At 43.5% G+C, this 25593-nt stretch overlaps 1 protein-coding gene across 1 annotated transcript; it reads right to left on the bottom strand.

The window, feature by feature from the left end:
- Positions 1–1608: 1608 nt before the first annotated feature.
- On the bottom strand, positions 1609–25009 carry SDR42E1 (short chain dehydrogenase/reductase family 42E, member 1). Its single transcript, XM_008139704.3, has 3 exons — positions 24926–25009; positions 9815–9908; positions 1609–4665 (listed from the first exon to the last, which is right to left on the bottom strand). The coding sequence occupies exons 2-3, from the start codon at positions 9880–9882 to the stop codon at positions 3555–3557; spliced, it is 1179 nt and encodes a 392-aa protein (XP_008137926.1). The 5' UTR covers positions 9883–9908; positions 24926–25009; the 3' UTR covers positions 1609–3554.
- Positions 25010–25593: the final 584 nt, after the last annotated feature.

The raw sequence follows: 25593 nt of genomic DNA, 5'->3' as shown, positions 1-25593 counted from the left end.
TCTCTTGGATTACCTGCTCTGAGGGAAACCAGTTGCCATGTCATGAGGACATTCAAGCAGTCTTATAGAGATGCCCACATGGTGTGCAACTGAGGTTTCCTGTTAACAGTCACGTGGATGGACCATCCTGGAAGTGGATTCTCTAGCTTTAGTCAATCTTGCAGATGACTGCAGTGCTAGCCAACACCATGAGATTACCCTCATGGGAGATTCTAAGCAAGAGTTGGCATACCCAAATACCTGACCCACAGAAACTAGGAGGCACTGTTTGTTGCTTAAAGATGATATGTCTTAGGATAATTTATTATGTAGCAATTAGAGGCCCGGTGCACGAAATTCGTGCACGGGGGCGGGTGTGTGTGTGTTGTGTGTGTGTGTCCCTCAGCCCAGCCTACACCCTCTCCAATCTGGGACCCCTCAAGGGATGTCTGACTGCCCTTCACAATCCAGGACTGTTGGCTCCCAACTGCTTGCCTGCCTGCCTTCCTGATTTCCCCTAACCGCTTCTGCCTGCCAGCCTGATCACCCCTTAACCACTCCTGCCAGCCTGATTGATGTCTAACTGCTCCCCTGACAGCCTGTTTGCCTCCAACTTCCCTCCTCTGCCGGCCTGGTCACCCCTAACTGCCCTCCCCTGCAGGCTTGATTGCCTCCACCTGCCCTCCCTAGCATGCCTGGTGCCTCCCAACTGCCCTCCCCTGCTGGCCATCTTGTGGTGGCCATCTTGTGTCCACATGGGGGCAGGATCTTTGACCACATGGGGGCAGCCATCTTGTGTGTTGGAGTGATGGTCAATCTGTATATTACTCTTTTATTAGATAGGATAGAGGCCTGGTGCATGGGTGGGGGCCAGCTGGTTTGCCCTGAAGGGTGTCCCGGATCAGGGTGGGGGTTCCCTTGGGGCGTGGGGCGGCCTGAGCGAGGGGCCTGTGGTGGTTTGCAGTCCAGCCATGCCCCCTGGCGATCCAAGCAGAGGCCCTGGTATCTGGGGTTTATTTATCTTCTACAATTGAAACTTTGTAGCCTGGAGTGGAGCCAAGCCTCCTGCTCACTCTGTGGCTGGCAGCCGTTTCTGTTGGGGTTTGTGTATATCTTCTATAATTGAAACTTTGTAGCCTTACGCGGAGGCGTGGGCCGGCCAGGGTGTGTGGAAAGCAGGGGGCAACCCTAGCCTCCTGCTCTTTCCAGCTCCGTGGCTGCCGCCATTTCTGTTTGGATTTTTTTCCCTTCTATAATTGAAACTTTGTAGCCTTGAGTGGAGACTTAGGCCTGCAACAGAATGCAGAAAGCTTGGCTTCCTTTATTACCAGGGAAACCCAAGCCTCCCTCCTGCACTCTGTGGCTGTAGCCATCTTGGTTGGGTTTATTTGCATACTCGCTCTGATTGGCTGGTAGGCGTGGCTTTGCATGCAGCAGAGTGATGGTTAATTTGCATATTACTCTTTTATTAGGTAGGATAGATCTTTAATACAAGGAGAAAGACCAGAAGAGTGTGAGTTCATGGAAAGTATAAACCATGTTTAAAGGATAGAGTAGACAACTATGTCAAATATGTGAAATGGCCAAATGTTTTGTACCTGGATGACAATAAAGTCCACATATCAATCCTGAATTTCATTTAGATTTATTGAGTGTGGGAACAAAAACAAAGACATTTTAAAAACAAGCAAAACCCCAATATGCTCCATATACTTGGCTTGAGAAAACTGAGAAGCATCTATCAATCTTTTGAAAGATTTCATTAAAAACATGCTTTGAAAGTCTGTGATACGTCTCAATGGCAATGAACAAATGGTTTACTGTACTTATCTGGTCTATCAGTGACCTTCTCATATGAACATACCATATCATTACTAGACTGTAAGACTGTGAAGGGCAGAGAAACCTGCTTCATAGCACCTAGAGTGGTAGATATGCTGTAGGTGCTCATGCAAGCTACCCTGGGACTAAAAAGCAAAAGCATCTTATAAGAATCCAAAAATATTTCACCAAAAACAACCATTACTACCACACTTGTGTTGCAATTGCTATACTAAAAGTATTTTCACATCTTATTTTATGCTCAAACCCTATGAGGTAGGCAGGTGGGTTTATAGAAAGAGGGTTATAAACTTGATTATAAATGATCATACGTCATTCCCATTTCCCAAATGAGGGAACTAAGGCATAAGAGGCTTCAGTTACTTGGTTAAGACCACACAAAATATTTATAATTGCAGGTCTTCTGGTATGAGGTTGAACACTTTATCCAAAACATCCAGGCAGCACTCACCAGGAACTGTTTATCTAGCATCCTCCTTCTACAAATACTCTCAGGACAACTCTAATATTATTTTCCACAGCAATCTATAATGTTTACTAATATTTTAATACTGTCCTTTCTGTAGCGGGAACTATGGAATAAGTAAGATTCTCTGTCTTCTTTCTACTTTGGTTCTTATGCAATGGTACAACTTGAATATCTTCCAAGGCTGTCCCCATGGGTGGCTAGACAATGCCGCCATTGTTCAAAACATTCCTCATTGGAAATTGCCTTCAGAGAACTAAAATTCTACCCAGTAAGAAAACTAATCTATTAGTTTACAGTTATGCTTTCTTTTTAATTATAAATGGCATCGTTGGCTTGCTCATCTTCCGTAATCATCGGATTTTTAGCTGTTTCCTAAACTTCAAGCTGTTCTCAGAGACTAAAAGATCACAAACAGTGAGTATATTCAAACACATTTGTTACAGACTCTGAGGGCATTCCAGAAAGGTTAGTAGCAACAACACCTTTTCAACAGAATACCCTGAGTAAGAAATCCCTCATAAGGAATGTATAGTAACAATATTAAAAATAATGGCTTAACTTTGTTGAGTGGAACTTTATATCCTGTGACTAATTGAATCCTCAAAAGAATCTTAGGAGGTGATATAAAAGTCTATTACATCAAACATTAGCACATGGTCACACAGCTGTAATGTGCTTATATCACAACAGGCAAAGACTAATTCCCAAAACATATGCTATTAATATCTAATGCCTCCCCTACAACACCCACCATCTCCCCAGAGCATTGGTCTGTAGGGATCTGGCCCAATTTGGTGTTTTTCATACATTTTAAGCCTGTTAGCAGTTTGTCATTCCTGTATCAGCGTGTGTTTTAGTTCCTTGTAAGTAGAATTAGAGTGTATGGAATGAAAATAAGTACATTTTTGGCTTCTGACAAATTCAGGTAAGGTATTTCTAATCTAACTAAGTTTAGCTCCATGGCTCCAAAATGACTATTACTGCATCTATCTAAAGAGGGAGGACACACACACACACACACACACACACACACACACACAAAAAAAACAATTTTCAAATTTATCTGCTTCTTTTTTCTCCCATCAGGATTAGTACAAGGAGGTAAGAAATTAAGACTTAATCCAATAATCTATTCTTAAGTAGCAATTTGAAAAGCCAAAATTTGGTACCAGATATCTATACCGATCTATCTATATTTAAGAAGTCCTCCTTCTTTGAAAGCATTTCAGCAAGTGTGGTCAGCTCCTTATTTTTAACTCATCCTTCACAGTGACAAACCCACAAAGGAGAGCCACGTAGAAATTGCTACAACCAAGAGTAAGACCAATAGCCCAACCCAAATAAGACACTCAGAGTCACGACTCCCAGGACTTCTGCCATGACCACGGGCTTTAAACCATTCTACTATTTCCTGGAGGTCAAATGGCTGAGGCTCATAACCTAGCTCCTTCTTGGCCTTCTCTAGGCTAAAGTAATGTGTGATGCCAGTTTTATTAACTTCTGTGCGGGTGAGGAAGGGCTGGAAGTTGTAGAGTTGACCCAAAACAAAGTAGGCCATCTCTGTTAGGAAAGCAAAACAGTAGATGAGGTTCAAGGGTAGGCGAATGGATGGGAATGAGTATCCCAGGCCCTCAACCAAAGGTCGGAAGAACTCAAAGTTGTTTACGGGTATGCCATCTGAGATGAAGTAGGGCTTCCCAGAGGCAATGTAACCCTTGTTAGCTTTCAGGGCCTCTGAGGCCAGAATGTGAGCCTGCACCAAGTTATCCACGTGGACAAATTCAACCAGGCTCTTGGGATCCCCGTACACAAACTTGAACAGACCCCTCTCAATATAGCTCACTATTCTAGGAAGGTGCCTTTGTTCTCCAGGCCCATAGATGCCAGCTGGCCTCAGAGCACAAGTTCTTAAGACACCATTGCTTTTTTCCAGGGATGTACCATTGGCTTCTAGCACCTTCTTCTCTGCAATAGATTTGGTCCGAGAGTAGTGATCAGGATGGAGGTGAAGAGGAACATAAGGGAGAGATTCATCTCCATTTTTGATAACTTGACCTCCAAACACAACATTGAAAGTGCTAGTGTAAACTAATCTTGGCACCCCTCTCCTCCAGCAAGCCTGGAGGATGTTTTCTGTGCCCCCGACATTGACTTCTTCAATCAGCTTTCGATTTAGCTGCTCCCGCCCTGACATACCATAAGAGGCAATATGGAACACACAAGTTATGTCCACATTCTGGAAGGCTTTCTCTATATCAGAGAGGTGGCGGATGTCTCCATGTATAAACTTGATTCCTTCTGGAATGGTCTGAGCAGGTCTGCTGATATCTAACAGAATCACATGGACTCCCTTCTGGTTCAGAGCACAGCCCAGGCTGAAATAATAAAGAGTAAAAATTAGATCAAATCACTTATTAAGCTATGCCTAGAAAAGTGTGTAAAATAATTTACCAAGACTTCTTGACTCAACCTGAATCCCACACCTTACATGTTCACTGGGGCAAGTCTTATGCAAATATTTAAAAAATGATAATACTCACATCTACTTAAATTATAATGATATGGTGGCATCTACATGCTACATCCCCCACTTCCCCCCCTCCCCCTGCCCTGTGTTCTAGGACCTACCATCCATTCTTGGGGATATTTATGAATAATAACTGAAAGAATTGCTATTATTAAAAATTTTAAATTTATTTTTAGAGAGAGAGGGAGAATGGAAAGAGAGATAGAAACATTGATGAGAGAGAAACATTGATCAGCTGCCTCCTGCATGCCTTCTACTGGGGATCGAGCCTGAAATCCAGGTATGTGCCCTGACCTTCAATGGAACCAGCCACCTCTTGATGCATGAGTCAACACTCAACCACTGAGAAGTACCAACCAGGCAAGAATTGCTGTTATTTAAAATTGTTTAATGATGTGAATATCTCCCTTCCACAATTTAATGGCTTTATAAAGATATTTTCTTGACAAAATGGACAATATGTAATGACAGTGCTTAGAGGATTCCAAACTGGCAGCAGAGTAAGTGGAAGCCACATTGACACTCTCCCAGGACCAAACTGGAAATACAATTAAAATATAGAAAAAACACTCTGAAAAAACCAACTGAAGACTAGCTGAACAGAACCTTATAACCAAGGACGGAAAGTGGAGACTTCATAGAGACTGGTAGGAAGTGCAGAGGCATGAAAGAGCTAGGCGAGTTCCCACAGACAGCAGCTTAAGTTCCGGGGGGGGGGGGGGGGAGGGGGGGGGCGGGAGGGGGCAGATATCTCAGCTGTGGGGGGGGGGTTCCCACTGAGAACTCTGGGGTCTAAACCCCAAGCTGGGTTCCCCAGCCCAGAGCACCAGAACTGAGAAAGATGCCCACATAGCATCTGGATGTGAAAAGTAGCTGGGTTGCTGTCTGCTACAGAGAGATGGCTGGAAATGCAGGCACCCTCTTAAAGGGCCAATGCACAAAATTTCATGTGTAGCACTCATCTTGGGCTCTGGCAGAGTGGATTGGAGCTGTATGAGCAGAAGCCAGGACTGGGGGCTCTGGGGTTGGAGCTTGGAGGGCAGCCACCTTGGTTTCCTGTGCTAAGTAATCCCCTCACACTGTAGAGGACATCTTTCTTTGGGAGACCTTTGCTATCCAGGAGGTTTTCACCTGGGGGGAAGGCAGTTACCCCACCCTATTGGAAGACCTCTCATCCCACTTTATGATCGATAGCCTAAGGCTAGTCAAGACTGAGGGTCAATGGGATTGCAGGCAGAGGTGGGTTTCTGGAGGTTTTGAGTATTTGCTTGACCTAATCCTAGGCCCAGGGATAAGAAAAGCAGACTCTGATGTACACCTTGGTCCTTTCTAAAGGGACCCAGCCCCAGCAGAGAGAGCCAAAAGCTGTGGATTGATGATACCTCCAAACAGGGTATTCAGGGCCAGTCACAAACAGCATCTGACATTGTCCTGCATTAGAGATTGAGAGTCATAGCAAAGACACGAACCCAAACAGGAAGCCCACATGGGGAGACAAAAGAACAAACCCCAAATGAAAGAATGAGATAATTCTCCAGAGGAAGAGCTAAATGAAATGGAGATAACAAATTTCTCAGACATAAAGTTCAGAATAATGATGGCAAAGATGCTCAAGAGCATGAGAAAAGATACAGTAACTATGAAGAATGACATAGCACTAATAAAGAACACAGTGGAAGGAATACACAGCAGAGTAGGGGAAGCCGAGGCTCAGGTCAGTGAATTAGAAGACTGGGTAGAAAAAAAAATCACTCAACCAGAGAACCAAAAAGAAGAAGAAAAAAACACTAAAAAAAACAAAAAACAAAACAAAACACCAGAAGGACAGCTTAAGGGAGCTGTGGGACAACATGAAATATAACAATATTCACATAATAGATATGCCAGAAAGGGAAGAAAGGGAGCAAGGGATAGAGAACATGTTTGAAGAAATAATGGTAGAAAACTTCCCTAACCTGGTGAAACAAAAAGTCACACAAGTTCAGGAAGCACAGAGAGTTCCAAACAATAAGAACCCAAAAAGGCCCATGCCCAAACAAATCATAATTAAAATGCCAAAAATTAAAGACAAAGAGAGAATCGTAAAGACAGCAAGAGAAAAGCAATTTGTTACCTAAACGGAGCTTCCATAAGGCTGTCAAATGATTTCTTATCAGAATTCTACAGGCCAGAAGGGAATGGCATGAAGTATTCAGGTAATGAAAAGCAAGGATCTTAAACCAAGATTACTATATCCAGCAAGGTTATTATTCAAAAATAGATGGTAAAATAAAAAGCTTCCCAGATCACCGCCCCCCCCCCCAAAAAAAAAAGGCTAAAGGACTTTATTACCGCTAAACCAGCACTGCAAGAAATGCTAAAGGGACTGCTGTAATGAGAAGAAGAAATAGAGAGACAGAGAAACATAGGCATAAATAATTAAAATGGCAATAAATATTTATCAATAATAACCTTAAATGTAAATGGATTAAAGGTTCCAATAAAAAACATAGGATAGTTGAATGAATACAACAACATGACCCAATTATATGCTGTCTACAAGAGACACCTCAGAACAAAAGACTCATACAGGATGAGAGTCAAGAGATGAAAAAAAAAATTTCCATGCAAATGGAAACGAAAAAAAGAGAAAAGCTGGGGTAGCAATACTCATATCTGACACAATAGATTTCAAAATGAAGGCCGTCACAAGAGACAGTAAAGGTCACTACATAATACTAAAGGGATCGATCCAAAAAGGGATATAACCCTGGTAAACATATATGCACCCAATATAGGAGCACTTAAATATATAAAAGAACTTCCAGAGGACTTTAAAGGAGAGATTGACAGGAATACAGTCATAGTAGGGGACTTTAACACCCCACTGACTTAACTGGATAGATACTCCAGACAAAAAATTAACAAGGAAACATATATTCTAAATGGCACACTGAATCAATGGGTTTAATTGACATTTAGAGAACATTCGCCCCAAAGATGCAGAATATACATTCTTCTTAAGTACACATGGGACAGTCTCAAAGACAGACCACAAAACAAGAATCTACAAGTTCAAGAAGATTGAAATCATATCAAGCATCTTCTCAGATCACAATGCAATGAAATTAGAAATCAACTACAGTAAAAACACTCAAAAACATTCAAACACATGGAAGCTAAATAGCATGTTATTAAACAATGGGTTACCAATGAGATCAAGAAAGAAATAAAAAACTTACTGAAAACAAATCAAAATGAACACAGAGCAAACCAAAATCTATGGGACACAACGAAAGCAGTCCTGAGAGGAAAGTTCACAGCACTACCGGCCTACCTCAAAAACAAGAAAAGTTAATAATAGACTATTTAACCCTACAACTTAAAGAATTAGGATCGGGCCTAAACGGGCAGTCAGACATCTCTCAAGGGGTCCCAGATTGGAGAGGGTGCAGGCTGGGCTGAGGGACAGCTCCCCCCTCCCCCCCGGCACGAATTTTGTGCACCGGGCCTCTAGTCTCTTTAATAAATGGTATTGGGAAAATTGGACAGATATACACCAAAAAAATGACCAACAACTTATACCGTACACAAGAATAAATTCAAAATGGATAAAAGACTTAAATGTAAGTCATGAAACCATAAAAATCCTAGAAGAAATCATAGGCAGCAAAATCTCAGACATCTCTCATTTCAATATGTTTATAGATACATCTCCTAGGACAAAGGAAACTAAGGAAAAAATAAACAAATGGAACTACATGAAAATAAAAAGCTTCTGAACAGCAAAAGAAACCATCAACAAAACATAAAGGGAGCCCATTGCATGGGAGAACATATCTGGCAATGATACATCTAATAAAGGGTTAAGATCCAAAAGATATAAGGAACTCATACAACTTAACAAAAGGAAGACAAACAATTCAATTTAAAAAATGGCCAAAGGACCTAAATAGACACTTCTCCAAAGCAGGCATACAGATGGCCAAGAGAGATATGAAAAAAATGCTCAAAGTCACTAATCATCCGAGAGATATAAATCAAAACGACAATGAGGTACCATCTCACACCTGTCAGAATGGCTACCATCAACAAAACAACAAATGACAAGTGCTGGCGAGAATGTGGAGAAAAGGGAACCCTAGTACACTGTTGGTGGGGATGCAGACTGGTACAGCCATTATGGAAAACAGTATGGAGTTTCCTCAGAAAATTAAATATGGAACTGCCATTTGACCCAGTGATCCCACTTCTAGGAATATGTCCTAGGAGACCTGAAACACCAATCAGAAAGAATATATGCACCCCTATGTTCATAGCAGCACAATTACAATAGCTAAGATCTGGAAATAACCCAAACGCTCATCAGTACATGAGTGGATAAAAAAGTTGTGGTACATTTACACCATGGAATAATACTATGCAGCAGTGACAAAGAAGGATCTCTTAACCTTTGAGACAGCATGAAGGAACCTAGAGAATATTATGCTAAATGAAATAAGTCAGTCAGAGAAAGACAAGAATCACATGATCTCACTCATATGTAGAATCTAATGAACAAAATAAACTGATGAACAAAATAGATCCAGAGACATAGAAGCATGGAACAGAGTGTGGCATTTCAGAGGGAAGGCAGAGGTGGGTGGGTGGGTGGGAAGAGATCAACCAAAGAACTTGTATGCATATATGCATAACCCATGGACATAGACAATAGGGTGGTGAAGGCCTGGAGCAGGAGGCGAGGGTGGGCTACAGTGGGTCAATGGGGGGAAAAAGGGACATATGTAATACTTTCAGCAATAAAGATTTCATTTAAAAAAAAAGAATTTTTCTTAACATGGAATATATCTGTATCTCTCAATTTTAGTATCTGAGCAGAGGGCAAAATAGTTCATTCCTGGCTTAACACTATACAAACAAGTAAAAGTATATACCGTATTGTCAGAGTTGAGAACTATACTTTTTATCAGCAACCACCAGTAAAATAATTCATAGACATATTTTACAGATGCACTGACCGGAAACCAAAATAGCCACCTCCTCCTGTAATGAGGACAGTTTCCTTCGGAGATTTTTGGGAGTCCATATGTGGCAATAAAAAGAAAACTGGACCTATAAGAAAGAAGTACGCAACACTGTTACTGATCCAAATGCAAATATGATTGTCCCTAATTTGGGGCTAACAAAAACAAAAAGGCAGTATGCTCTAGAAAAGCTAAGACCTAGGTTCTAGTCATGGCTGTGTGAAGTTAGCCAACTCCTCCTCCCTTCACTTCTTAGGCTTCAAATTTCTTCCTATGTAATATAAGGACAGAAATATCTGCCCTGTCTGCCTGACAAGGTCAATGTGAAGGTTCAATAACATAATTACCTGGGAGTGCTTTGGAAACCGCAAAACACTTTTCCAAATGTAAGGCATTATTCTTAATCACTGGAAAAAAATTAGAGCCTTTTTGGACAGAACTCATTGAAATTTGGCAGGGAGAACCATTTTCTCCCACATACCAGAAAAAGCAAGAAAAGAACTCTAGCCCTAGCCACTATGCTTAGTGGTTAGAGCATCCACCTGCAGACTGAAGTGTCTTGGATTCAATTCTGGTCTAGGGCACATAATTCGGTTGCAGGTTCAGTTCCCGGTCCCAGTTGGGGCACATGCATGAGGCAACCAATTGATATGTCTCTCTCACATCAATGTTTCTCTCTCTCTGTCTCTCTCCCTCCCTTCCATTCTCTCTAAAAAATCAATGGAAAAAATATCCTTGGGTGAGGACTAAAAACAAAAACAACCCCCCCCTCCCCCACAAAAGAAGTCTAAAGCCAATTTCTAACATCTTTTATTTAAAATGTGAGGCCCAGGGCATGAGTTTGTGCACAGGTGGGGTTCCTCGGCCTGGCTGGTGATCAGGGCCAATCAGGGCCTGTCTTGCCCACTCCTGATCAGGCTGATCATGGGCCAGGAGGTTGGCCGGCCGGGGGGAGGGACCACAGGAGTTTGGCTGGCCGCAGGAGTTTGGCTATGGGAGTGCACTGACCACCAGGGGGCAGCTCCTGAGTTGAGCATCTGCCCCCCTGGTGGTCAGTGCACATCATAGTGACTGGTCAACCGGTGATTCTGTTGACTGGTCATAAAGGTCGCTTAGGCTTTTATATATAGAGATAGCACACTTGGCCCTAGCTGGTTGGCTCAGTGGATAGAGTATAGGCCTGCGGACTGAAGTGTCCTGAGTTTGATTCTGGTTGAGGGCATGTAATCTGGTTGCAGGCTCCTCCCCAGCCTGGGCCCTTGTTGGGGCACATGCAGGAGGCAACCAATCAATGTATTTCTCTCACATTGATATTTCTCTCTGTCTCTCTCTAAAAATATCAATAGAAAAATATCCTCTGGTGAGGCTTAAAAAATAAAATAAAATAATAAAATAAAATAAAATGAAATAGCATACTTGGAAAGAACCGAGATGGTGGTGTAGGTAAATGCTGGTACATGCAGCCTCCCACAACCACATCAAAATTACAACTAAAATACAGAAGAACCTCCTTTAGAACCACCCTAAAGCTGGCTGAATGGAAGTCCTACCACTAGAGAAGTAAAGAAGAAAGGACATTGAGACTGGTAGGAGGGGTACAGTTGCAAAACAAGCTGGCCAGACACCCACATAGCTGTTTTTTTTTTTTCATCAGGAGAAAGATCATCTCTGCGGAGGCCGCCTGTGAAGAGCAAGGGGTCCCAGCCTCACACCAGCCCCCCAGCCCAGGGTTCCACAGCTGGGAAGAGAAGTTCCCATAACTATGAGCTGTAAACACCAGTTTGGATTGTAGCTGAGTAACACAGAGGCTGCTGGAGACCCAGGTGTTTCTTCTAAAGGGCCAGAGCATGAACTTACTTGGACTCCATTCCTCTGAGCTCCTATGCTGGGCAGCTTTGAGGGACCCAGACATATATGGGGAGGACCTAGATTGTCTGGCAAGGGGCAGGAACTCAGGGACAGCTTTCTCACAGATGCAAGGGTAATTGTTCCTGTGCTGGGACCTCCCCTGCCACAGAGCTAACTAACAGAGGCCATATCTGAGTCTCCATCAGAGTGGCTCACACTGTTTGCTCCACCCTGGTGATTCCCTGAGACCCTGCCCCACCCAAGCTGTTTGCAGCAGCTTTTCCATATGAATGGCCTATCTTGGCTCAGGCTTTAGACTTCCTAAAATCTCTCAAACCTATAATAAAAGGCCCAAAACACGGCACTAGCACCAGCATGCCCTGCTTCATAGCTGGGCCTCACCTGGGCACTTCCTAGCCCAGTACAAATAGCAGCCTTCTGCAGATTTCTCTGTAGCTTTTGCAAGGTGACCCCAGGCAGTGGCTGATTTTGTACCTCCCTGGAGACCAAAAAGAGCCAGTGCACCTGGTGGATAGCTTCAGAACATAGCAGGTTACAACTGTACACATCCACAAGCTACACACTCAAAGGGCAGACTCAATGAGCACCAAAGCCCCACTGAAACAAGGCCTACTCCATACGGTTTTTTCCTGCACAGCAGCTCTCCCACTATAGTCACAGCTGGTCCTCATAGACACTTTGCCTGGAGGTCAATTCCTCCAAGTGACAGCAACAACAATCAAGGCTCAACTACAAGACTGTGCTCATGGCCCACACAGGGGTGCACCTAGAGTGCCCAGCTCAGATGACTGGGGAGGTTGAGACACATTAATTGGTTGCCACTGACTCCTACAGGCCACCTACTACACAAGGCCACTCTACCAATTTCAGGAGTCATGACAGCTCTACTTAATCCTTTGCACTCGCTTGCTTTTTTCTCGAGCTGCTACCGATGCTAACTGTGTCGAGTCACACTCGACATCCGAGTGCAAAAGGTTAATACATAGAAACAAAGGAAGCAGCCAAAATACGGAGACAAAGAAATATGTTACAAGTGAAAAAAATGGAAGCAAGCAAACTACTAGATACAGAGTTCAAACCCATGGTTATAAGATTACTCAAGGATCTATATGAGAGCGTCAAGGGACTTCGTGAGACTTTCAAGTATCTTAGTGAGAATGCCAAAGACATGGAAAAGGACCAGTCAGAAATTAAACACACTAACTGAAATAAAGAATAATTTACAGGGTTTCAACAATAGAGGATTCTGAGAATCAAATCAATGATTTGGAACATGAGGAAGCAAAAAACACCCAATCAGAAGAGCAGAAAGAAAAAAAGAATAAAAAAATATGAAGAGCCCTAGCCAGTTTGGCTCAGTGGATAGAGCGTCAGCCTGAAGACTCATGAGTCCCAGGTTTGATTCCGGTCAAGGGCACATACCTTGGTTGCAGGCTCCTCCAGTGCCCTGGTCAGGGTGAATGCAGGAGGCAACTAATTGATGTTTCTCTCTGTCTTTCTCTTTCTTCAACTCTCTCTAAACGATCAATGGAAAAAATATTCTCGGGTGAAAATTAACAACAAAAGAAACACACAAACAAAAAGATTTTTTAAAATGAAGATAGTGTAAGGAGCCTCTGGGACAACTTCAAGCATACTAACATTAGCATTATGGGGGTGCCAGAAACTAGAAGAGAGAGAGAGCAAGATATTGAAAACCTATCTGAAGAAATGACAGAAAAGTTCCCCTACCTGGTGAAAGAAATAGACTTACAAGTCCAGAAAGCACAGAGAGTCCCAAACAAGAGGAACCCAAAGAGTCCCACACCAAGACATAGCAGAATTAAAATGCCAAGGTTAAAGACAAAGAGAGGATCTTAAAAGCAGCAAGAGAAAAGCAGTTTGTTACCTACAAGGGGGTGCCCATATGACTGTAGGCTGATTTCTCAACAGAAACTTTGCAGGCCAGAAGGGAGTGGCAAGAAATATTCAAAATGATGAATAGCAATATTCAAAGTGATGAATACAACCAAGATTACTCTACCCAGCAAAACTATCATTTAGAATTGAAGGTCAGAAAAAGAGCTTCACAGGCAAGAAAAAGCTCAAGGAGTTCATCACCACCAGACCAGCATTACATGAAATAAAGAATCAGAGGCATGTAAACATGGAACAGACTGAGGAATCTGAAAGGGAAGGGGGGAAGAGGGGTAGGAAGAGATTAACCAAATATGTTACCTATGGACACAGACAATAGGGTGTTGGAGGTCTGGAGTGGGGCAGGATGGGAATTGGCTTGAGGGAGGGGCAATGGGGAGGAAAGGGGGACATCTGTAATACTCTCAACAATAAAAATTAAACAAATACGCCGAAACCGGTTTGGCTCAGTGGATAGAGCGTCAGCCTGCGGACTCAAGGGTCCCAGGTTCGATTCCGGTCAAGGGCATGTACCTTGGTTGCGGGCACATCCCCAGTAGGGGGTGTGCAAGAGGCAGCTGATCGATGTTTCTCTCTCATCGATGTTTCTAACTCTCTATCCCTCTCTCTTCCTCTCTGTAAAAAAATCAATAAAATATATTAAAAAAAAAAAAATTAAACAAATAAATAAAATAGCACACTTGCAGCATGGTTTAACACTAGTGTTTTACTAACACTATATATATATATATATGTTTAAAAACAATTTTTTTAAATAAGGGGCAAAAATTTCCTTCATATAGCAAAACACATTCCCCACCCCAGGAGATCTATAAGTAGTGCATTTGCTCAAGGCCTATTGGGTTCTTACTTCTCCCTTCTCATCTATGCCAAAATAATAATTATTACTATATAAGTTATAGCTTATTAAAAATATCTGTAATATTTTCTCATGGCTCCAAGGCCCCATTCTGACAAGAACAAGACAATAAGCAAAAAGTGGGTGACTCAACTCTTCCCACTTAAGAAGAGATGGAACAGGCATGAGGCATGAAGGACCTCAGATGCAATGGGAATACACATATACTCACTCAAGTACTTAGAGACACTCATGTAACTGGAACCCAAGTTTGGCTGCCTGCTGCTAAAAAACCAAACTTGTTAGACAGATGCTGGTGAAAAAAGGAAAGAGGTTTTATTCAAGTGCCGGTCACCTGAGGAGATGGAGGACTATTGTCACAAAGCCCATCTCAACATCTCAGTGCAGGCAGAGGTTTTTATAAGGAGAGGGAAAGCTGAAAAAATAGATCAAAGGGAGGGGTTTGAAAAGTTCTCTACGTGCAGGCCAGCAAAATCTATTCAGATAGGATCTTGAAACTGGTTAAGTGACTGATATGCATCATGGTTTGTGTCATCCTGGTTCTATGTTGGAAGGTCAGCAAATGTCCTGCAACTGGGATGACTCAAGGTATCTTCTGAAATTAGTTCCTAGAATTCATTTTTTGTTGTTGTTAATTCTCATGGGGGGATATTTTTTCTATTGATTTTTAGAGAGAGTGGAAGGCAGGAAGAGAGATACACAGAAAGAAACACGGATGTGAGAGAGACACATCAACTGGTTGCCTCCCACACATGTCCCAACCAGGGCCAGGGATGGAGCCTGCAACCGAGGTACATGCCTTTGACCGGAATTGAACCTCAACCCTTCAGTTCGAGGGCTGATGTTCTAACCACCAAGCAAAACTGGCTAGGGAAGTTCCTAGGATTCTTATACAAACATGCTGTTTATCTACAAACTATGTATTAGAGTCGGCATTTACAGAAATCATGTAAAAATAATGGTGGGGTGGGTTATAATATCCCACTGTTTCACTCAGAGATGTGATTAGGCAGGAGACTGCAAACAACTAAGAACCCTACCACTTGGACAAGTTTATCCCTCTGAGCCTGTTGCTACATTTAAAAAGTGGAGCTGATAATAAGCTCACAGACTTATGAAGACTGAATGGGATAGTGCATTAAAAAATGTCCAGCAAATTGCCTGGCATAATATGGGAGCTCCATGATGTAATTTCTCAAATTTCCTTTTCTTTAAGCTCTGGAGTTTGGGGATTTGATTATTCTATTACACTCCCACATACCATAATTAGGTCTCTCAAAAGCATAGGTTCTTCTGAATAAGTGTACTGAGTGGATTAGATTGCCAGAAAAGCTAATCAGATCATTCATGCAGAACTCAGTTGTTATGACAGCAGAAGACAAGTTTCAGCAAGTGACTGTCTCAATGACTTGAGGGTATGCAGAAGAGAAGAATGAGAAATATTAGAAAAACTGAGCAAAATGGTGTGGAGGATGGCTGATAGATTCCAAAGGTTTGATTAAGCAATTGTCACAGCTGTGCTTACAAGAAACGTCATGAAAAAAAAAATGGAGGTGCTGGCATTCCTTCAATCCACTTAACAGTGACCTTAGGATTCTATTATTTTTTTCAATGCAGAACACTCTCTTTTGGATTTGGAGTAGCCATAAAACTAAACATAGTCAATTTTAGTATATAACATAACCACACAACTTGGTTACAGATGCTATTTCAAAACACAGTGCACAGACCTTTCAATCCAGACTTCTTACCTTCACTGCAAGACCTGGTGGCAATCTCCCTCTCCAACTTCACCTCACATTCTTCTGCCATTAATACTTTACCCTCCAACAACCTGGACTTTCTTTTATTTCCATAAAGATGCCAAGCCCAGTTGTGCCTTGAGGCCCACTTCCTGTTTCACCTCAGTGTCACTGCCATGGCCTGGCTGCATTTTTCTCAATATTGAGGTCTGTTCAAATGTTACGCACTCAACTCAGAGAAGCTTCTCTGGTCACCCCATCTGAAATAGCCTCCCTTACCATAAATGCTGTTTGTTTCCTTCATGGCACATTTCACTATCTAAAATAATTTACTTGTTTTTTGTTAATCCTCACCTGAGGATATTTTTTCCATTGATTTTTAGAGAGAGTGAAAGTGAGGGAGTACGAGAGAGAGAGAGAGAGAGAGAGAGAAAGAGAGAGAGACCAATGATAAAGAGAGGGAAAGGGAGGGATGAAGGCAGAGAGGGAGAGGGAGAGGGAGAGAGGAGAGGAGGAGGGAGAGGGAGAGAGGAGGAGGGAGAGGGAGAGGGAGAGGGAGAGAGGAGAAGGGAGGGAAGGGGAGAGAAGGGGAGAGGGAGAGGGAGACATCAATTGGTTGCCTCCTACATGGGCTGGACCAGGTCGGGGATCCAATGTGCAACCCAGGTATATGCCCTTGACCCGAACCAATGACCCTTCAATGGCCAGGCCAATGCTCCAACCACTGAGATAAACCACCCAGGGCTTGTTTGTATTTTTAATTATTGATCTCCTTCCAATATAATGTAAGTTCCATGAGAACACAGACCATTGGCCTTTTTCTCTAGTGTGTCCCCACCAGAATGTAGAACATGGTAAATGTTCAACAAATGTTTGTTGAGTTTGTGGATGATTGTGAACTGTGAAAAACATCCAATTTAGAAAAACAGACCTTGAAGGAACCAAGATGGCAGTGTAGGTAAACGTAGTACTCGGGACCTCCCACAACCACATCAAAATTACAACTAAAATACAGAACACCATCATTCAGAACAACCTGAAAGCTGGTTGAATGGAAGTCCTACCACTATAGAAGTAAAGAAGAAAGCACATTGAGAATGGTAGGAAGGGTGGAGGCACAGAATGGGCTGGGCTGGCACTCATGTGGGCCATTTTTTTAATCAGGAGGAAGATTGTCTCTGTGGAAGCCTACGTGAAAAGCAAGGGGTCCCAGCCCCACACCAGACATCCCCCCGCCAATCCAGGGTCCCAGAGCTGGGAAGAGAAGTCCCCATAACTTGAGGCTGTAAAACCAGTGGGGATTGTAGCTAAGGGACACAGAGGCTGTCAGAAACCCAGGTGTCCCTCTTAAAGGGCTGGGCATGAACTTACTCGGACTCACTTCCACTGAGTACCAGTGCCAGGAAGCATTGGGGGACCAAGACACAAATGGGGAGGAACTGGTTTGCCTGGTATCGGGGCAGGAATTCGGGGGCAGCTTTCTACCAGATAGAGGTGCTCACAGGGGTCATTGTTCCTATGCTGAGACCTCCCCTATCCCAGGGATGACTGGCAACTATATCTGAGTCTCCATCAAACTGGAGCACACTGTTTGCTCCACCCTGGTGATTCCCAGAGATCCCACCCCATCCAATTTGCAGCCCCACCCAATCTGTCCTGGCTCAGATTTCAGACTTTGCTAAAATATCTCAAACAAGCTCCAGCATGCATGCCCCAAACCTATCAATAAAAGGCCCAAGACCAGGCACCAGCACCAGCCTGCCTTGCTTCACAGCTGGGCCTCACCTGGGCACTTCCAAACCCAAGACAAAAAGGAGTAATCTGCAGATCTCTCTGTTGCCCCTGCTGGCTGGCCCCAGGCAGTGTCTGACTTTGCACCTCCCTGGAGACCCAAAAGCCAGTGCACCTGGTGGACAGCTTCAAACCGTATCAGATTACAACTCTACACATCAACAAGTGAAACATTCAAGGGGCAGACTCAGTGAGCACCAAAGCCCTACTGAAGCAAGTCCTGCTTCATAGGGGTTTTTCCTGTACAGCAGATCTCCCACTAATGTCACAGCTGGTCCTCACAGCCAGTTTTCCTGGAGGTCAATTCTTCCTAGTGACACCAACAGCAATCAAGTCTCAATTACAATAAGACTTGCACACAGCCCACAAAGGGACACACCTAGAGTGTCCAGCTCAGATGACTGGTGAGGTTGAGCCACTGGGCCCTACAGGACACCTACCACAAGGCCACACTACCAATTTCAGAAGACATAGCAGCTCTACCCAATACATAGACCCAAACACAGGGAATCAGCCAAAATGCAGAGACAAATGAAAGAAATGGAAGAAAGCAAACCAATGGATACAGAGTTCAAAATCATGGTTATAAGGTTAGTCAAGGATCTTCATGAGAGCTTCAAGGGACTTAGTGAGACTTTCAAGTATCTTAGTGAGAATGCCAAAGACATGGAAAAGGACCAGTCAGAAATTAAGCATACACTAACTGAAATAAAGAATAATTTACAGGGATTCAACAGTAGAGGATTCCCAGAATCAAATCAACAATTTGAAATATGAGGAAGCAAAAAACATCCAATCAGAAGAGCAGAAAAAAAAAGAATCCAAAAATATGAAGATAGTGTAAGGAGCCTCTGGGACAACTTTAAGCATACCAACATTTGCATTGTGGGGTGCCAGAAGGAGAGAGAGAGCAAGATATTGAAAACCTATTTGAAGAAATGACAGCCCTGCAGAGGGAGGCTACTGGCAGCAGCTGCAGCGGCAGCAGCAGGGCGCGGGGCCAGCCGGTGAGCAGGCCACCCCCCAATCACCCCTCAAACACCCCACTGGGGCAATTGGGGGGTGGGGCCAGCCATGGGGCCAGCAAGTGGGCAGTGCTAGGCTGGTCAAGGCAGGTGCCAGCAGGGCCCCTGATCGCTCCACCAGTTGCCCCACAGATCAGCCCTGATCACTGGCCAGGCCTAGGGACCCTACCCATGCACAAATTTCATACATTGGGCCTCTAGTCTATCCTATCTAATAAAAGATTAATATGAAAATTGACCATCACACCAACATGCAAGATCGCCGCCCCCATGTAGTCAAAGATGGCTGCCAAAAGATGGCCTGCAGGGCAAGGCAGTTGGGGGGTACCAGGCCTGCAGGGGAGAGCAGTTGAGGGGGACCAGGCTGGCAGGGGAGGGAAGTTATGGGCAATCAGGCCGGCAAGGGAGGGCAGTTAGGGGTGACCAGGCCAGCAGGGGAGGGCATTTGGGGGTGACCGGGCCTGCAGGGGAGGACAGTTAGGGTGACCAGGCCTTGCAGGGGAGGGCAGTTGGGATGGACAAGGCCTGCAGGGGAGGGTAGTTGGGAGGGACCAGGCTGGCAACCAAGGGCAGTTAGGGGTGACTAGGCCAGCAGGGGAGGGCAGTTGGGGGTGATCAGGCCTGCAGGGGAGGGCAGTTAGGGGCGACTAGGCTGGCAAGGGAGAGAAGTTAGGGGCAACCAGGCCAGCAGAGGAGGGCAGTTGGGGGCAACCAGGCCTGTAGGGGAGGGCAGTTGGGGGCAATCGGGCCAGCAGGGGAGCAGTTAGGCATTGATCAGACTGGCAGGGGAGTGGTTAGGGGGTGATCAGGCTGGCAGGCAGAAGTGGTTAGGGGCAATCAGGCAGGCAGGCAGGCAGGCAAGTGGTTGGGAGCCAGCAGTCCTGGATTTCCTGGATTGTGAGAGAGATGTCGGACTGCCCATTTAGGCCCGATCCCACCAGGCAGTCAGACATCCCTGAAGGGGTCCCAGATTGGAGAGGGTGCAGGCTGGGCTGAAGGATACCACCCCCCCCCCCCCCCCGGGCACAAATTTTGTGCACTGGGCCTCTAGTATATATATCAGTGATGGCGAACCTATGACACGCGTGTCAGCACTGACACACGTAGCCATTTCTGATGACACGTGGCTGGTGAGGCGGCCGCATGCCGAGGATGAAACATTTGCGAAATAATGTTTTTTCCTCAAAGTGACACACTACCCAAGTTATGCTCAGTTTTTTGGCGAAGTTTGACACACCAAGCTCAAAAGGTTGTCCATCACTGATATATATAAAAGCCTAAGCAACCGAACAACTGGTTGCTATGATGCTCAATGCAGGAGCTACCCCCTGATGGTCAGTGTGCTCCCATAGCAGAAGCGCCACTCAGCTGACCCATGGGCGCCAGATGCCAGGCTCACAGCTGAGGAGCACAGCTGCGGCGGCGTGAGCCCTTCCTGCTTCTGCAGCAGCACTACCAAGTGGTGGCAGCAGGCACAGTAGGGCCGGGATGAGAAGGAGTGGTGCAGCGTCCAGCCCGGGCTTGGGCTCCTCTCCAGCCACCTGCCACTTTGTGCACTACTACATCCCTCAGGGGATGTTGGAACTGCCGGTTTCAGCCTGATCCTGGCAGTCCAACATCCCCCGAGGGATCCCGGATTGCAAGAGGGCGCAGGCCAGGCTGAGGGACCCCACTGGTGCACGAATCCATGCACTGGGCCTCTAGTTATTAATAACGAACTACAACGTTCACTAATGAGTGATTACTATAATGGTGTTGCATTTATTTCCCTTACAGGCGCATCATTTCTTCCACTAATACTAGCAGCGAATATTTTAGCATTCGATTGCCATGTCATTAGTCTTGGACTGACTTTTTTTGGTGTGTGCAACAGGAAATACTTCGCTTTCAGAGAACAAGAAAAATAGGTTTATTTGTGTTACGCTTATTAATTTGTGCAGTTATGCAGTGTCTGGTAAGTTAATGTTCAAGAAAAATATTAATTTTTATTAAAATGTTCTATTATTCTATGTTAACGATTACTCATTTATTTCAGCCCTTTGTATTCAGCATGTCTCTATTGAAATAAACCTACATTTCTATGAAAATTGAAGTTTTTTTGTGTCCCACATAAACCTAAACCTTGTTTACTTGGCCTGTGTTAGCCTTTGAGTTTGGCATGCTTGGGCTAGAGCAGTGGTTCTCAACCTTCCTAATGCCGCGACCCTTTAATACAGTTCCTCATGTTGTGGTGATCCCCAACCATAAAATTATTTTCGTTGCTGCTTCATAACTGTAATTTTGCTACTGTTAATGAAACGTAATGTAAATATCAGTGTTTTCCGATGGTCTTAGGCAACCCTGCTAGCGGTTCTCAACCTGTGGGTCGTGACTCTATAGCAGCGGTTCTCAACCTGTGGGTCATGACCCACAGGTTGAGAACCGCTAGCAGGGTTGCCTAAGACCATCGGAAAACACAGATATTTACATTATGATTCATTAACAGTAGCAAAATTACAGTTATGAAGTAGCAACAAAAATAATTTTATGGTTGGGGGTCACCACAACACGAGGAACTGTAGTAAAGGGTCGCAGCATTAGAAAGGTCGAGAACCACTGGGCTAGAGGGTTATTGTGAGGACAAATGCGTGTGTTCAGCTGAACTCAGGATGAGGGCTGGCAAGCAACTGAATGAGGCAGGAGCAGGCAGTGCCCAGGTGAAGTCTGAGGAGAGTGTGACAACCTTAGCATTTAATTAGGTCTTTGTAAATCTAAGAAAAAGCACAGACAGGTTTTTAGAAATGCTGTCTGGTTAATTGAGTTTTGATTAAAAGGATGCAAGATAACAAAGTTTAAGATATTCTTAATCTCTCCACAGGAATTCCACTGTAAGGAATTCCAAAAATGGACAAGGCCCCAAAGAGTCTAATTAAAAAAATTCCAACAGGAATTCTTCTTAATCTCTAATTATTCTTTGTTTTTAAAACTGCACATTCCAGGCCAGTCACAAGACCACAGTGGGTCAATCATGGCTCATGTGCACATTAATCATGCTGGGGATGTACAAGTTCAAGTTATTAATGCTTCAGAGTACCTGCCAGATCTATTCATGCTATTCCTCATTACCTCCCAACTAATCCCAGCATGATCTGAGGCAAGAATTTGTATAACTAACCTGATCAGGAGGGTCAGAAGAGAAAGGTGACAATGAGTAGGGAAGGATAAATGCGTTAGCAGGACAAATGACAATGAAAAGAAGCCTATCCACCAGGTCAGTAAAATCTTCCTAGATTTTAGATTACCAGCTTTAATGGTGCACCCAGGAGCCACTTTCTCCCTGGCTGGCTCCCTACATCAATCAGTAAGCAAAGAAAAATGGCAGCAAGCACATTTTGCAGAAAGCCACAAGTAATTCCCATAAACTCTAAACCAAAAGGGGTAAAAAGAGTATACACAGTTTTTCTTCCATCAGTTGCCTAATTTTTATATACTTTATGGCTTCTGTTTCATTAATTCATTTCCATCTAATTCCTCCTAGGGGCCGGGCACTCATTGGCGTTGATAATCACAATTGCTTTAAGGCTCTTCCAAACGAGGCTGTGTTCAGTAATTGCTTTCCTCTGGGTGGTGGGGGAGGGTCACATCTGACCTGAGCAGTCATTTCAGCAGATACAAGTTCAAGTTAAATACATGATCAAGAAAAAGGAATCTTAATTACAAAGAGGAAAAAAAGAAATTTAAAGCCTGCCTGACCTCCTGATAATATGAAGATAAAATGAGAGTAATAAAGTTGACATCTCACAGGAAAGTTAGGAGAAGAAACTCATAAAAATGACTACGAGTGCTTTAGATTTACAAAGACCTAATTAAATGCTAAGGATCAGTAATAAGAACCTTAGATTATACACACAGTCCCTTCATTCCTTGAGTTCAAGATGATGTTACTAACTCTCTGGTATTATGATGCAATATACAAATCTAGGTGCCACTAGAGTATGGCACAGAGAGAATTGAAGACTGCTTTCTTAAAAATAAAAATGTACTGCATTTATTTTAAGGAAGATAAAAATATCGTCAGGTAGTTTAACCCTATGATGATGTTTTATTTTTAAAATATTTTATTTCTTTATTTTAGAGAGGAAAGGAGAGGGAGAGAGCCATTTGTTGTTCTACTTATTTATGCACTCATTGGTTGTTTCTTATATGTGCGCTGATCAAACCCACAATCTTGGCGTGTCGGGATGATGTGCTTGCAACTGGACTATCTGGCCAGGGCTGATGATGTGTTTTAAATGATTGCCTATGTACTGATTAGAGGCAAAAGGTACCTGTTCTTACTGTATTGAGAGCAGGAAAATACACTGAGGCTAGAGGGCTTAGAAATGGTGCTGTTCAAATTCCATGCCTGAACTGAAAATTATTTATGTTTAATATAAAGCAGTCAAAGCACTAAAGAAGAAGTCATTAGAGATAAATAAGGAGAGTAACCCTGATGCAGGTAAAAGGGATTTAAGGTGTAAAACAAAAAAGGCCAAACACATTTGAGAGGAAATTAACTAAGGACACAACATCAAGTGGAAAGTTGATATACTCATAAAAAATAGGGGTATTTGTACACACTGTTTTGAATATAACTGAAGGTGGCAAGGCAGCTAATCTTATCAGTTTAGGTGTATCAAACTTCCTTGTCAAGCCATCCGCTCAAACTCCTTTTACTCAATTATTTGTTGCACAAGATTCTTGCAATTCTTCATAATGCTTATGACAAAAGTAATTACATAATTTTATAATTGGTATTTCCCATCTGATTCCCAAACTCCATGTGGGCACAGGCCATTTCTACAGAAGTATCTGCAGGGACAAGGAGTTTCTGGCTGATCACAGACCCAATAAATGGAACGAGTGCTCTGCGGCACTTTCAAATGCCCCTTTCTGTCCTATCTGCAAAGAGTACTACGCTTGTACTTCCCTCTCTAGCTCAGCATGTCGGGATTACTTGGATTACACATCCAAGTAATACCCGCTGACATTTATTAAGCACTTACTGTGTGCCAGGCATTGTATTAAGCCCTTTCTAGGAATTATTTCTCCTGATGATGAGTACTAATTTGTTAATTCCGAATTTACTAACTTGAGTCCTGTGGGGGCTTTCACAGCTGACATACTCTGCAACCTCATAGGAGCCCCTCCATTTCCTGGAGGGGGAGGGAAGAGGTGCCCCATCCCCTCCCATGAGACAGAGATAATGGGATGCAGGTTGAAAATTGGAAAACCTAGGTTGTAGACTTGGCTCTCCCACCAATTCCCTGTGTGACTCTAGGCCAGGGGTCCTCAAACTTTTAAACAGGGGGCCAGTTCACTGTCCCTCAGACCGATGGAGGGCCGGACTATAGTTTAAAAAAACAACAACTATGAACAAATTCCTATGCACACTGCACATATCTTATTTTGAAGTAAAAAAACAAAACGGCAAAAACTCCCGGCGGGCCGGATAAATGTCCTCCGAGGGCCGCAGTTTGAGGACGCCTGCTCTAGGCGGTCACTAATCTCTCTGATCCTATTTCCTCTTTGCTGAAACGAAACTAACAACAATAGCTACAGTTCTTGTTTTTTATGGGATAGAGGATTTAAAGGCTTTAAAGATTTACCACTGAGGCCCTAGCCAGTTTGGCTCAGTGGATAGAGCGTCAGCCTGCAGACGGAAGTCCTGGGTTTGATTCCGGCCTAGGGCACGTACCTTGGTAGCAGGCTTGATCCCCAGCCCTGGTCTGAGTGCATGTGGGAGGCAACCAATCAATGTGTCTCTCTCACATTGATGTTTCTGTCTCTACCCCTCCCTTCCACTCTCTCTAAAAATCAATAGAAAAATATCCTAGGGTGAGGATTAACACACACACACACACACACACACACACAGATTTACCATTGAAGCCTCAGGAACAGTCTTCTGTGGTAGTTATTAGTATGATCTTCAGCTTTTCAGATGAGGATAAAGGCTTGAAGGGTAAGAAACTTGCCCATACATGTATCTGAAGTAAATGAAATAACTATCTTAAAAAGATATCTATATTCCCACATTCACTGCATTATTCACCATAGTCTGGACATGGGGACAACCTAAGTGTCCCTAAGTGTCTATCAAGAGATGAATGGATAAACAAAAACACACAATGGGATATTACTCAGCCACAAAAAGGAAATCCTCCCATTTGTGAGAACACAAACAGAACTTTATGGTATTATGTTAGTTGAAATAAGACAGAGAAAGACAAATACTATGTGTCATAGAAACAGTAGAATAATGGTTACCAGGACTGGGGGGTGGAGGGTCAGGATGAGAGATGAGATGTTGGTCAAAGGGTACAAACTTTCAATTATATAGACAGAATAAGTTCTGGGGATCTAATGTTCAGCATGGTGACTACAGTTAACAATACTGTATAATATGATTTAAAATTGCCAAAAGACATCTTTAATGTTCTCACCACACCCAAAAATTCTAATTATGTGAGGTTATGCAGGTATGGTATTAACCTTGTTGTTATAATTTCACAATATATGCATGTATATATATCATCACAATGTACAGCT

The sequence above is a fragment of the Eptesicus fuscus genome, chromosome 21 (assembly GCF_027574615.1).
Source record: "Eptesicus fuscus isolate TK198812 chromosome 21, DD_ASM_mEF_20220401, whole genome shotgun sequence".
Lineage (NCBI taxonomy): Eukaryota > Metazoa > Chordata > Mammalia > Chiroptera > Vespertilionidae > Eptesicus > Eptesicus fuscus.
The sequence above is the reverse complement of the archived record's forward strand: the minus strand, read 5'-3'. Positions and strand labels throughout refer to the sequence as shown.